The 14108-nt window shown below is 33.6% G+C and overlaps 1 protein-coding gene across 1 annotated transcript; it reads right to left on the reverse strand.

Moving 5' to 3' along the window:
• Positions 1-840: 840 nt before the first annotated feature.
• Positions 841-8447, reverse strand: LOC128963812 (dentin sialophosphoprotein-like). The gene is made up of 2 exons (XM_054310344.1): positions 7527-8447; positions 841-5036 (listed from the first exon to the last, which is right to left on the reverse strand). The coding sequence occupies exons 1-2, from the start codon at positions 8088-8090 to the stop codon at positions 903-905; spliced, it is 4698 nt and encodes a 1565-aa protein (XP_054166319.1). The 5' UTR covers positions 8091-8447; the 3' UTR covers positions 841-902.
• Positions 8448-14108: the final 5661 nt, after the last annotated feature.

Raw genomic sequence — 14108 nt, forward strand, 5'->3', positions numbered from 1 at the left:
GTGAAATCATTGCATGGAAAGTGAAGCGAGTAACTCACCCTAAAAATTCTTATGAAACATCTAAATAATCAACACTTTCCAGATATAAATGGCAATGCTATTAAAATAATATTGAAACGGTATAGAAATAGGATATATTATAGTTATAACAGTAATGATAAAATCTACTCATTACAATATATATATATATATCTTATTTAAATATACTGTATAATTAAAAAAAATAAATAAATAATAATAATTATATAAAAATTTATTTTTATTTTATTGTAAATTTTTTTAAATAATAATAATAATAAGATAATAATTAAATGGTAAAGTAATTTGTATGTATATAATAAACAAATGATTTTTAATGTATAATATATATATAAATTTATATTAAGTTTAATAATATTATTAAATTAAATATTATTAATAGTAATAATTTTCTTTTAATAATAATAATAATAATAATAAATCATAGTTATACTGATATAAATGTAATTCAATTTATAAGATATATTTATATTAAACAAGAAAATGATTAATAATAATAATAATAATAATAGTATTAATAATAATTAATATGTCGTTATTTAAATACTAAACAGAAAATTTAAATAATAATTATAAATTTTAGGCAATCATTTTCATTTAGGTAATAATTATACTAATAATAATAATACAGTAATTATATATATATTTAATAAATAATATTCACATCAATATAATTATTGTGTTATATATAATAATAATAATAATAATATATTTAACTCTGTTTTATGTCAATAATAATAAATACATTTTTTTATATATAATTATAAAACTTTCTCTCTTTCTTTCTCTCTCTCTCTCTCTCTCTCTCTCTCTCTCTCTCTCTCTTTCATTGCATATATTAATATATATATCAATACAAGAAATCAATGGACGGATTCGGCAAACAATCCCAATTCGGTCTTCAATTCGTGTATCTGTTTCTGTAGTCTTGATTTTTGATGAACAAACGTAGCGATTGAATCGATGCCGCCGTCGGCAGCGGTCAATCCGCCGCCGGTCGGCGATCCATTGCCGCCGGACTGTTGAATATGAGACTGTAGTCTAAACAATGTCTGAACAAACCAACTCTTCGGCGGCTGTTGTTGTGATAGCTGTTTGCTATTGTGGTAGTTGTTGTTGATGTGATTGTTTAGATTGTTTAAGTTATGAGTGGTATTGGAAGCGATAAACAGTTCGCGCGATGACAAAGATTTGCGCAAAGCTGTTGTGGTGGCGGCGGCAGTAGTGGTGGCCCCGGCGGCTGCGGAACCCGATGTAAATGCAATGATATCCGATGTCTGCCGGATTAGCTGCAGTTCTTGGCTCTGTAGTTGATCTTCGAGTCGTTCAAGCGATTGACGCAAACCGTTAATACGCGACTCGAAAGCTGCCAATTGTTTTTCATTACCGTTAGTAGTCTTGTGGTGATCGCCGTTGACACTGCCATTCTTGTTGTTGTCCACTGTTGTTGTCGTATCGGCGGCTGTAGCGACGGTAGCAGTGGTGGTCAGCATCTCCTTAAAGTTGACCATCTCTTGGCGCATCTGATCCAACAGATTACGGGCACATTCGAGCATCTCTTCGTTCGAGTACTTGGTCTGTACTGATTGTTGCCGTACGGCATCCGTACGTGCAATTCGGTCGTCCAGTTTGGCCATCAGTGTGTTCAGTTCGCGTACGGCTCGCAACAGTTCCAGCTGTTCCTCACCGCCACCGCCAGTGCTCTGCTGTAGCTGTTGTTGAGCCATCATCTGCTGGCGAACACTGTTGACGGCCTCCAACTCCAGTCTCAGTGTCTTCAGATGCGATTCAACTTCTTGGGTACGCTTCTGCCACTCGACTAACTGGCGCTCGTATTCGACACCCTTTTCGATGGCCAACCGTTGCAACTCTTCCGTCTGGCGGCGAAGTCGATCGTTTTCATCCATCAGTACATCCACTTTGGTCTTCCATTCGATGACCAGTTCGTCGTGATCGCAGACATCGTGACTACCAGACATATGTTGTCCGACGCCAGTGTTGGTGGTATTGGTTGCCGTCGTACTGCTGGCCAGTAGTTTTTGTCGCAAAACTTGTTCCTCCAGTTCCATGGATGTCATCTGCAGTTTCATTCGTTGATTTTCTTCGTCAACCAAACGCCATCGGGTCTTACTGTCGGCAAACTGGCCGACAATCGATTCGAGTTCCGTACGAATGGCGTCCCGTTCGTTGCATTTCATGTCCAGTTCGATACGACAGCGGCTAAGTTCGGCCTCCAATTTGGTCAGCTTCATGTCCAGGTCATAGTTTCGGGCATTTTCCGCCCATATCCTATCGTTCAGATCCCGGAGCTCCAGTTTAATCGTATCGTTTTCGGCCGCCAACGCCGACCTCTCTTGGGTACCTCTTTTGAGTTCATCGGTCAGTTCGTTGACTCGACGGCGAAGTTTTGACGACCTAATGGCCCCGTTCTTGACCTTACCGGTACTGCCGGTACTGTTCGACGGCGACAACTTGACACCACTACTGGCCTCAGTCGCCGATAACTCTTCAGCGTTCGACGAATGTCTTTCGGGCGAAAAATTCTGGCCAAAGACATCTAGTCTTGTATTGTCCGCCGATTCATCTGTCGTCGTCGGCGTCGTTGTCGGCGACATGTCGTCCAATGCTGCTGTCGTAGACTTTGTCGGCGACGGCGGCGTCGACTGTAGTTCAACACTAGACGACTGTTGTTGTTGTTGTTTAGACACCGGTAACGGTATTTTCGATAGACTACTCTTCATATTGTTGTTGTTGTTGATGGTGTTGTTCTGTTGATTCTTCAACAACAACAGATTGATGGCATTATTGCTGTCCGCAAGTGATGGTGATTCCTGTTGTTGTTGTGGTTGTTTGGCATTGTTGTTGACGACGACATGACTTTGATTATTGCTGGATGTGTTATGTTTCGGTGATAACTTCTGGAGAAACTGTAGTTTAGTCGGCGACGACGTCGCCGATGATGATGATGACGATGAAAACGATTTGTTGGCCCTAAGTATCGGTATCTTTGTTTCGCCGCCGCCGTTGCCGCGCATCTGGTCGTAGTAGTCTGAATGGCCGCCTGACTGAACATCGGCATAGCTATGACTCTTAGCTCTGGCATTGATACTAGTCTTAAGCTCATCCATAAGCGACTGTCTGTTGTTGCTGTTGGCTGTTGTCTCCCGATTCTGGGCAACCACTTCGGCATAGCTTCGACGTCGATTGGCCGCATCAATCGCCGCCGCCGCGGCCATGGCTGCCGCATCAGTTTCGGTGGACGACGAACCAGAGCTAGTAGTAGTAGTCTTCATGTCGGCCACACTTCGCCGTCGATAACTATCGTCCGTTTGATTCGTTGTAGTCGTCTTCTGTTGTTGTTTTGTCCTCTTATTCTTCTTCGACTTCTTCGTTGGCGTCGACGTCGACTCACTTTTCGACGAATCAGTGGTCGACACATCTTTAACAACACCAACGTTACTCTCACGACGTAACTGATGCTGCGATGATAGAGATCTACTGTTAGATCCATCGCCAGAAGGATGAGGAGGACTGGTAGGCACTGTCTTTGTTGGTGTTGTCGTTTTAGTCACATTTCTAACAGTTATATTGTCACCAAACATAACAATCTCTGGCTGTTGTTGTTGCTGTTGTCGACGTCTGTGATCACTATTGTCTTTATCATCAAGTATTAGATGATAATCTGTAGTTTTAGTATCACTTTTAGTTGATGTCATTGATGTCTGTGTTGGTGGTAGTGGTTGTGTGGGTGGCGATGATAATGCTAATGATGTTAGTAGTGGTGATAATGGCTGCGGCGGCGACGGTATGCTTTTGTGTTTGATGGCCAGCGGAGTGCTGCTAGCCTTAGGCGCCGCCGCTTTCGGCATCTCTTCGTCCAACAGATCTTTCATATGGGCTATAAAGTCGACATTCTTGTCGTGCGTCACTCCAGTTCCTACTCCTCCTACTAGTCCTCCACCGACGCCAATGGTCTCCTGTATGAGAAGCAGTTCCAGTTCGTCCATAACATCGCTGTTGAATGGATCGCCGACACTGCCGCCGCCGCCGGCCACTGACCCAGTCGTCGTAGTCGCCGATGATTTGCTAAACATTTGATTTTTGCTCGTATTTATTGCATTCATTTCCCTGACTTCTTTGTCGTCATCTTCTTCATCATCGTTACGTTTGCGGTCATTAATAATCATATTATTTAGATTCGTCTTCTTCTTCTTGATGATCATCATATCGTCATCAGATCCGCCGGACGATGAGGAAGAAGACGACGACGACTTTTTCCATACAATCTCTTGTTGTTGTTTCATCTTTTCGTTGACAATGTCGTCGACGTCGTCGACGACGGCTTCAGAGAGTCGGCCAATCTTTTCGCGACTAGTGCTCGGCTTACAGATAACATAATCGTCGCCACTATCGTCGCCGACACTCCCATTGTCCGGCTTTAGCTCTTCGAGAATGGTTTCATCCACAAGACTAGACACACGAAATGAGTTACCACTTTTGAACGACTCTTTTCTTAGCTGTTTGGCCGCTGCGGCCGCCGCCGAATCTCTCGACTCTCTGGACATTGGCCTCTCGTAGTTGCCGTCCTCGTCCTCGGTGTCCGGCCACGAATCGGCCGAATCGGTTTCGCGTTCGTGAATACTGAGCACTTGACTTCTACTGTTTCTGCTGCTGTTTGGATATCGACCACCGCTGCCGCCGCCGCCAAAGCCGCCAGTAAGCGATAGTCTCATGTCTTCATCGCTCGAATAAGTGGCCGAACCTCCGCCGACACCACCAGTTCCTGTCCCGCCGCCACCCGCAACTCCCGGTGCTGCCGAACCGTACTTAACCAATGTATTGATGGCCTGCAGGTTCTCGTTGTCGGTGGCAATCATTAGTGCCGTTTTCTGGCGGTCGTCGCGGGCGTCCAAATGTGTACCGTTGGCGATGAGATCTTCGAGTATAACACAGTTTTGCGGCAATTTTACGGCTAAGTGCAGACATGTCTCGTTTTGCTGGATATATATGTGTGAGAGAGAACCGGTAGTTAATAATAATATTATTGTAATGATAAATGACTGGACAGGTATTTAAATATTCAACAATAAAAAAAATATATATATATATAAAATTAATTTATTTTTAGTTGTGTATGTGTGATAAACAATAATATTAAGTTTTAAAAAATAATAAAATAATTTTTTTAAATTTTTATTTTTGTTGGTTTTTTTTGAATGTAAATTTCATTATCACTACAAATTAGCATTTCGTTCACACATACATACAGTTCCTCTCATTCATTCAAAACAGTGGACATACATTCAAAGTCATTCACACATACATACATACATACATACATACAGGGAATAGTAGTTCCCCGGGTATTACCCGACTAAGTGATAGACGACTTAAAAAAAATAAATAATTTTATTGTTGGTTATAATTTTTATTTATTATTTTTTTATAATATATATAAGAAAATTAAGATAATTGTCATCAGACACACACACACACACGGGACAGGTATGGGATACTAATGTAAAATTTTTTTAAATATTATTTTTATTTTTTAAAAAACTAAAAATCATAATATAATGAAAAAATATAGCATTTATTTTTTGTATGTTTCATCATAGCTTGATAAAAAAAGTTGTGAAATTTAAATTATATATAAATATAAATTATGTAATATAATAATAATAACTATTAAAATAATCATATCATATATATATACAGTATATATGATATGATTATAATTTTTTTGATGACATAACCGTCCAGAGAGAGAGAGAGAGAGAGAGAGAGAGAGAGAGAGAGAGAGAGAGAGAGAGAGAGCGTCTAAAATTAGCTAACTGTGCGCAACAAAAATTTCATTTAAAGATAATACTAATAATAATGATAATAATAATATGAGAAAAATGCTTTTAATAGTTTGATGAAATAATTTTTTCATTATTATTATTATTATTACTGTATTATATTAATTTATCAGACAAATTAATCAACAGTTGAGAAACACATTTATAGTATACAATGACATAGACATAGATAATAGATAGACACACCATAAGTATACTGTATATATCATATTAAATATATATATATATATGATATAAAAATAAATAAATGGCAACTCTTTAATCATTATATAGTATATATATACAGTATATATATATATATACTACTAGTCCTCTCAGCAAAATAATTAGTCGTCAAAATAAAAACTTAGTGGTAATACTATATCCTAACATAAGTTTTATTTTGAAGAGAGAGAGAGAGATAGAGAGAGAGAGATAGAGAGAGAGAGAGAGAGAGAGAGAGAGAGAGAGAGAGAGAGAGAGAGAATATATATAATATCAACAAAAAGAAATTATTTACAGAAAAAAAACTATTTTTGGCATATCTTATGCTTTTTAAAATTGAAGAAAAAATAAAATTTGAAAATTAAAACAAATGTTTTCCTTATAATTTATAATTAATTTCATGTATTTATATACTGTATTTCACTTCAAGATTGTGATGAATTTAATGAATGGGATTTTTGATATGAAATATATATATATATATATAAATAAATTAATGATAACAACAAAAAATAATTACACAAAATAAACTACAGTACAAAAAAAAAGAGTTAGGAAAATTATCGCAATTGACAACAAAATTATAAAAAATACTAAAAATTATGATGAAATATATTATATAAATGTATATTAAAATAATTATTATAACTATTTATATAATACTATCTATTTTTTGTTGTTGCTGTTGTTGGTTAATAATAAAAAAATTTGTTTTAACATTGAAAAAAATACATATAAAATAGATAATAATAAAATTTTTTTTAAAAATAATTATGAGTACATTAAAAACTTTATTATTATTATTATTATATTGATATCATTTTATTTATTTTTTGAGTGTACTCTATGACACTTAAACATATTGATAATAATAATATTTAAAAATGATTATTATATTAAATTATAATAAATATATTATATTAAAAATATGTTAATTTTTAGATAAAATTAAATTATATATTCATAGGGGATGTAGTTTATTAAAAAAAGGGGAGTATAGATAGAGGAAAGGTATCAAATAACACATCCTAAAACACAGACACACACACACACACACACACACATTGACTAAATAATAATAATAAATATAAATAACTGATGATATCATAGAAAATAAATTACTAAATATTAATAATTGGAAGTTAATGAAAAAATAAATGTAATTATTAATAATTAAATAATAATTAAATAAATATATTTCTAAAATAATCAATTATACAAATTATACTATAATAATTAAGTTAATAATTATATAATAAATATTGATTATATTAAAAAAAAAATTATTTATTATAATAATCATATACTGTATTATTGTTGGGGTTATTTTAGAGACAATGTGGGTTAGATTGAGAGGATATTGGGGAGGACAGGGATATAATTTACATATCTAGACAACAAAAAACATTTTTTTTTACATACATTATTGCGTTTATTAACATCCAAATGTCGGGCATTCCTCAGCAGATACTGTGCCGCCCGTACGGCACCCATCGATAGTGCCCAATGCAGGGGTGTATTACCCGTTTCATAGTCGGCGAGTTCAGTATCGGCACCGACACACAGAAAAAATTGTACCAAATCTTCGTGTTGGCATTCAATAGCCTTGACAATCGGTGTCTTACCGTCTCCGTCCTGTACGTTGACATTGGCACCGGCCTCGATCAACGATCGGATAATTTTTAGATTACCGTTAACCGTAGCCAAATGTAGGGCTGTCCTATCCGATGAGTCACGCGAGTTGACCGGTATGGATTTAATATGTTTGCGTAGCCTGTCCTCATCGTTCAATAAGGCAGCCTTATGTAGTTTGGTAAACGATTGGTCAACTTTCCCCAGATCGACATTATAGCCGCCGCGTACTACTTGTATCTGTAACGATGAAGAAGCTGATGAACCAATGGAGAAGCGCCTCGGGTTCAGGCCTTTCAGACCAGTCGATGTCGAGGATGACTTGCGTCGGGCGAAACTGAAAAACTTTTTCATTGTTGTCAGTGTTGTTGGTGTTGGTGTTGGTGTCACCCGATATGGTGGTCAGTCAGTCAATGTGTGTTAATAGTTTGATCACTTGATTTTGGTTTGACAGGACAGTTGACTTTTTTTTGGTGGTGTTGAGGAGGGGTATTGAGGTTAAAAATAAAGGGTGAAAACAGCTTATGTCCAGACAGTTGGTGTCAAAATAGTCTGTCGTCTAATATATTAATATATATATGATATGATATCATATGACTGTCCCGTCTGTATGTCTGTCAGTCAGTCAGTCAGTTAGTCTGAACACTAGTCCCGAAGTTTAACAAAAAAAATTTATTTAAAAAATTTTTAAAAATTGTTTTTATGTTTTGATTATTAGTTTTTTTTAAACAAATATAATAACAATAATATTCACAAAATGTTTGGTCAGTTTATTATTATTTTTTTGATTATCAATTTGATTGTCAAAACAAATATATATATTAAAAAAAGTTTATTTTTTTAATCAATTAATTTTAAAAAATAATTCACTTTTTTAAAGCACTGGTATGTTGTTTGTTATGTTTGAGTTTATTTTTTTTTTTTTTGATAACTATTAAGCACTTAAATAATATCCCTGGACATGGTTTGCGGTAATGGATATCATAATAATCTTTATCATAGCTAATCCAATGGTTGGGGGTATAGGGGGTGGGGACAGTTGGTCACTGTCAGTCAGTCAGTCAGTTAGTCGGTCAATCAATGGCCATACACTTATGTAACAAATAGGAGCAACTTTTCAGCCCCGATATTGTCATCGGTCACCACTGATGATGTCGGGGGTGGTGGTCGCCTCCGACAATACATGATATATGATAGATAATAGGGATGGTATGGTTGGTTGGTTGGATTTAGTGGATGACTTTGCGGGTTATGCCCGTAGGGGGAAAAATCGGGTAAACACTACACACACGGTATCATATTTTTTTCAAGCGCACAGTTAGCCCACCCGACCGACCGAAAAAAAATTGGTTGGTTATCAAAAAGCGGGTGACAATCAATATATGTATGTATGTATGTTAGGGTTGATGTTGTTGTTGATGGTAGTGGTGATGATGGCAGTGGTAGTAGTGATAGTGAAAACACATATACACTTTTATTTTTGATTTTTTTGTTTGTATGTGTGCTGGCACTGGCACTTTACTTAACTACCCAGTGCTCTGTGCTGTGTTGTGGTGAAAGTTACTGTAATAATACTGTAATACACAATATATAATAATAAAAGTTTGTTGTGTGTGTTATTAACACACACACACACAGGCGCTTATGTATGTATGTGAGAGTTTACTACACACACACACACACTGGTAGAGTGCTTTGCACTGTTAGCTGTTAGATGGTATATTAAAAACTGCCGGTTCTCTCTCTCTCTCTACGTTTAGCTTTGTGTACAAAACTACTATTACTACTACTACTACTACCAGTGCACAGTTAGTTAGTTGGTTTGGTTGCTTAGTTAGATAGAGAGAGAGAGAGAGGGGCAGTGCCTATACTGCGCGCACATACATACCATTTTCATCCCCCCGGTAGGCCTTTTAACCATCGATGGCATCTCTCTCTCTCTCTCTCTCTCTCTCTCTCTCTTGAAGAGCGCCTTTAGCTAAACCAAAGCGAGAGAGAGAGAGAGAGAGAGAGAGAGAGAGAGAGAGAGAGACCAGTTATATACACACACATACATACAGCAAAAAAACTGTATGTTGTAGTACCGGTATATACAGTATATATATACCATCACCAGCGGCACATACATACTGTACTTTTTTTTATATATATAGCCATAGAACCGGCATATTCTACAATATAATAATAATATGTACAGCTTGGGGACAGCTGTTTGTATGTATGAGTGTGTGTGTGTGTGTGTGTGTGTGTGTGTGTGTGTGTGTGTGTGTGTGTGTGTGTGTGTGTGTATGTATGTGCTGTAGCCTAACCCCAACCAAACCCAACCAACAACAACAACAACAACTACTTTCACTCCAAGGTTCACAACAACAACAACAACAATAACTTCTACATATACTACCAGTGCTAAGAGCCTACTACTACTCGACGATATTTTTTGGGGGAAAGGGATCCCCCTTTTCCTCTACTTTTCCTCTTTTTTTGTCTCTCTCTCTCTCTCTCTCTCTCTCTCTCTGCACCTGCTTTGGCCCCTATATGTTGTGTTGGGTACTATACTATAGCCAGCCATTAACACCAATGGCTTAAGACAACCCCCCGATTATTATACTATCTTTTTTTACAAAAAAAAATGTGTGTCGGTATACATGTGTAGTACTACTCTATGGGACCCCAGCACTGGTAGATTATTAAAAAAAATCTTAAAAACTTTAAACCATTAGGCTCTCAGTTTGCAGCACAGGCATAAACAGCATAAACCCCATAAACACATACTACATAAGTGTACAGTAAGTCCTATATAACTACCCGCCTCTTAAAACAACACCACAGTTTCAAACATAACTTTTTTTACTAATACCCGAAGCAAATGAGCGAAACAACACTAAATAAAATAAATGAAGTCTTTTATATATATATATATATATAGATAGAGAGAGAGAGAGAGAGAGAGAGAGAGAGAGAGAGAGAGAGAGAGAGAGAGACTGGTGTGTTCCCTACCGTTCCCAACACACACTTAAACTTATCTCCCTTTCCTTTCCTCTAATAGTTTTTTTTATTTAGCATTTTTTTAAATGTGTGACTTGTATTTAACAAACAAAAAATATAAAATCTTTTACATCAATGAGAGACACTTGAAATTCAATGTGTAATGTAATGTAGTTTTTTTAAAGGGATTTTACATATATATATATATATATAAAGTTTATACCATATGATCGCACACATACACTACCAGTCCCTATCTCTATGTCCTCTCTCGCTCTCTCACTGTATTTGGGTTCCCTTTAAGTGGGCGTAAATGCCAACAACAACAACAACAAAAATTTTTTAGTTAGAAAAAATAACTACCAGTGCTTAGTTAGTGTATCTCTCTCTATGGGCCTCTCTCTCTCTCTCTCTCTCTCTCTCTCTCTCAATGAGTGTCTAATATCATATGCAAGTATAATGTATAGCAATAATTACAACAAAAATTACTGACATTTAGTAGTAGTAGTGATTATATACAGTATATTAATATTGAATCTATTAATATAATGTTATGTAATACTGTATGTGACAGTCAGTATCTGCACAGTATATATATATATATATATATATAAATATATATATAATATACCCAATTGAATGTCACACTAACTAAACGATAAACTAAAGATTTTTAATATATATATAAAGTTATATCAAAAATAATTTTTTGATGGTTACAGATATATTTTTTTTAAAGATATAAACATTATATAATATATATATACTGTATATATATATAGATATAATTTATATATACATAAAGTTTATTATATCAATAATAATGATATACTAATCATTAGTAACTAAAGTTAAATATAAAAATTTTTTTCCCAAAATTGACTCTCAAATACAACAACAAAAATAGACTGAAATTTTTGTTTTAGTGAGAGATAGTAGAGAAAAGAAATTTTTTTTTTAGTTGAGAAAAAACAGAGAAATTTTTGAAAAAAAAATTTTTTAAAAAGAAAGAGAAAGAGAGATAACAACAACAAAAATTGTGTGAAAAAAACTTTTATTTTTCTATGTAATCAAAATACAGTATTGAAAAAAAGTATTATTATTTTATTTAAGTGATGCAAACAAAACAATGATTTAAGTAAATTAAGTGAATAATACCCAAAAATAAATGCAAAAACAAAATTATTATAGCAATACACACACACACACACACACACACACACACACACACACACACATACACACACATACACATACATACACACACATACACACACATAAACACACATACACATACATACACATACATACACATACATACACACACATACACACACATACACAAAATAATTTTAGTTTTATTTATTTATTTTATTTGATAACCAAATATACATTATATTGTGTATAAAAATATATGTTTCGGTATTTTTTAGTCAACATATTTGTTATCATAAAATACATAATAATAATAATCATAAATAATTGGTATATGTGTGTGACTTTTGGGTTTATTATTATTATTATTATTACATATTATTGTTGTTTGAAAGTGAAACCGTGAAAATATACAATATATCAAATCATATAATAATAATGATAATAATATAATATATATATAAGGTATCATACAGTATATTATATAACATTATAACAATACAGGTATATATATATATATACAGTATATATAATAATCATTAATATTGTGTGTATTTATTCAATAAAAATATATTAGTTTTTTTTGTTACTCTTATTGTTGTTGTTTTTTTTGTTTTCTTTATGAAAATGGGGTTCAGTTCCTCACACCGGTGAACACCTCCCGAGTGATTAAGAGAGAGATAGATAGAGAGAGAGAAAGAGAGAAAGAGAGAGAGAGAAGAGAGAGAGAGAGAGAGAGAGAGAGAGAGTACACTCTTATAAGAAAGTGTGAGACACCACACAATCTAACCATTTGCCAGAAAGAGAGAGAGAGAGAGAGAGAGAGAGAGAGAGAGAGAGAGAGAGCACTGGTAGGCTATTAGCGCACACCACCACCAAAAAAAATGCATAGATGTATGAGTCATACGCTCACTCACCTGTTCCTCTCAAACCAACAACTAAAAATCAATTGCTATTTTTTTGAAGTAAGTGAGGGAACAGTTGGCCTTAAGGAGGGAATAGTTAGCTATTTTTTTCTTAATACTTCAATATATATATATATATATATATATATATATATAATAATAATAATAATAATAATGTAATCATTAGGTTTGGAGAATAGGACACAACAACAATTTGCTTGTTTTTTTCACTATTATTATTATATCTGTATATAAAAGTTAGATAATATATATATATATATATATATATATATATATATATATATATATATATATATATACAGTATATAATGTATAGAGATTTCACAATTAAGAGTTCATATACCTCACGGGGGGCGCTCAGCTCAGGGATCATCAAAAATAAAAAAAATGGTTTGATAGAAATCGACAAAATAAAAATAATAATAATAATAATCATAATATTATTATTATTGTTGTTATCATTATTATTATGTTGTTGTTGATGATTATGCTATTGAATAATAATAATAAAAAAAATGCCAGCACTCAAATGGTTAATGTAAATCAATGTTAATATAAATTATATATATATATAAATTTATATTATATAATGTTTATATATATATTGTATATAATTTATATATATATATAGACTTTAAGCTCTCTCTCTATCTCTCTCTCTCTCTCTCTCTCTCTCTCTCTCTCTCTCTCTCTCTCTCTCTCTAAACAACTATTAAGTTATACATTGAAAATAGCATTTTGCAAAATCAAGTTTTTTAAATATTATATAAAAGTTTTTTGATTATTTAAAGTTAGAGATTGCTGTGTGTGTGTGTGTGTGTGTTTGAGTGAGTATGACATGAAATATGATTATTAATTATTATTTTATTTTTTTAATATTATAGATAGTTTCGCTTCAATTAACGATTGATATGATTATTGTGTGTTAGAGTGTATATACTGTACAGTATATACAGTAAACAGACAATCAATTGATTAAAATCAAATAAATTATATAATAAAAAATGAAAAATTTCTATTTAATGACATTTTATAACGATATGTAATATTAAGTACAGTATTTATATACACAACAAAACAATATTATTTGATAATACAAATAGTAAACTAATAATAATAATATTATTTTTATTGAAATTTTTTTTATATATAAATTTTATAAATTTGTCGGATAACTAGTTATAAATCATTAATCAATGCCTAACAACAACAAAATAATAATTAAGTTGTTTTGTTATTATTATTATTATTATTACTACTACTAGTAGTAGTTAGTAGTTAGTGATGGGAGTGTTGGGAAAAAAAG

Source organism: Oppia nitens, unplaced genomic scaffold (assembly GCF_028296485.1).
Source record: "Oppia nitens isolate AA-2021 unplaced genomic scaffold, nextdenovo-longstitch-racon4-pilon3 scaffold7_pilon_pilon_pilon, whole genome shotgun sequence".
Lineage (NCBI taxonomy): Eukaryota > Metazoa > Arthropoda > Arachnida > Sarcoptiformes > Oppiidae > Oppia > Oppia nitens.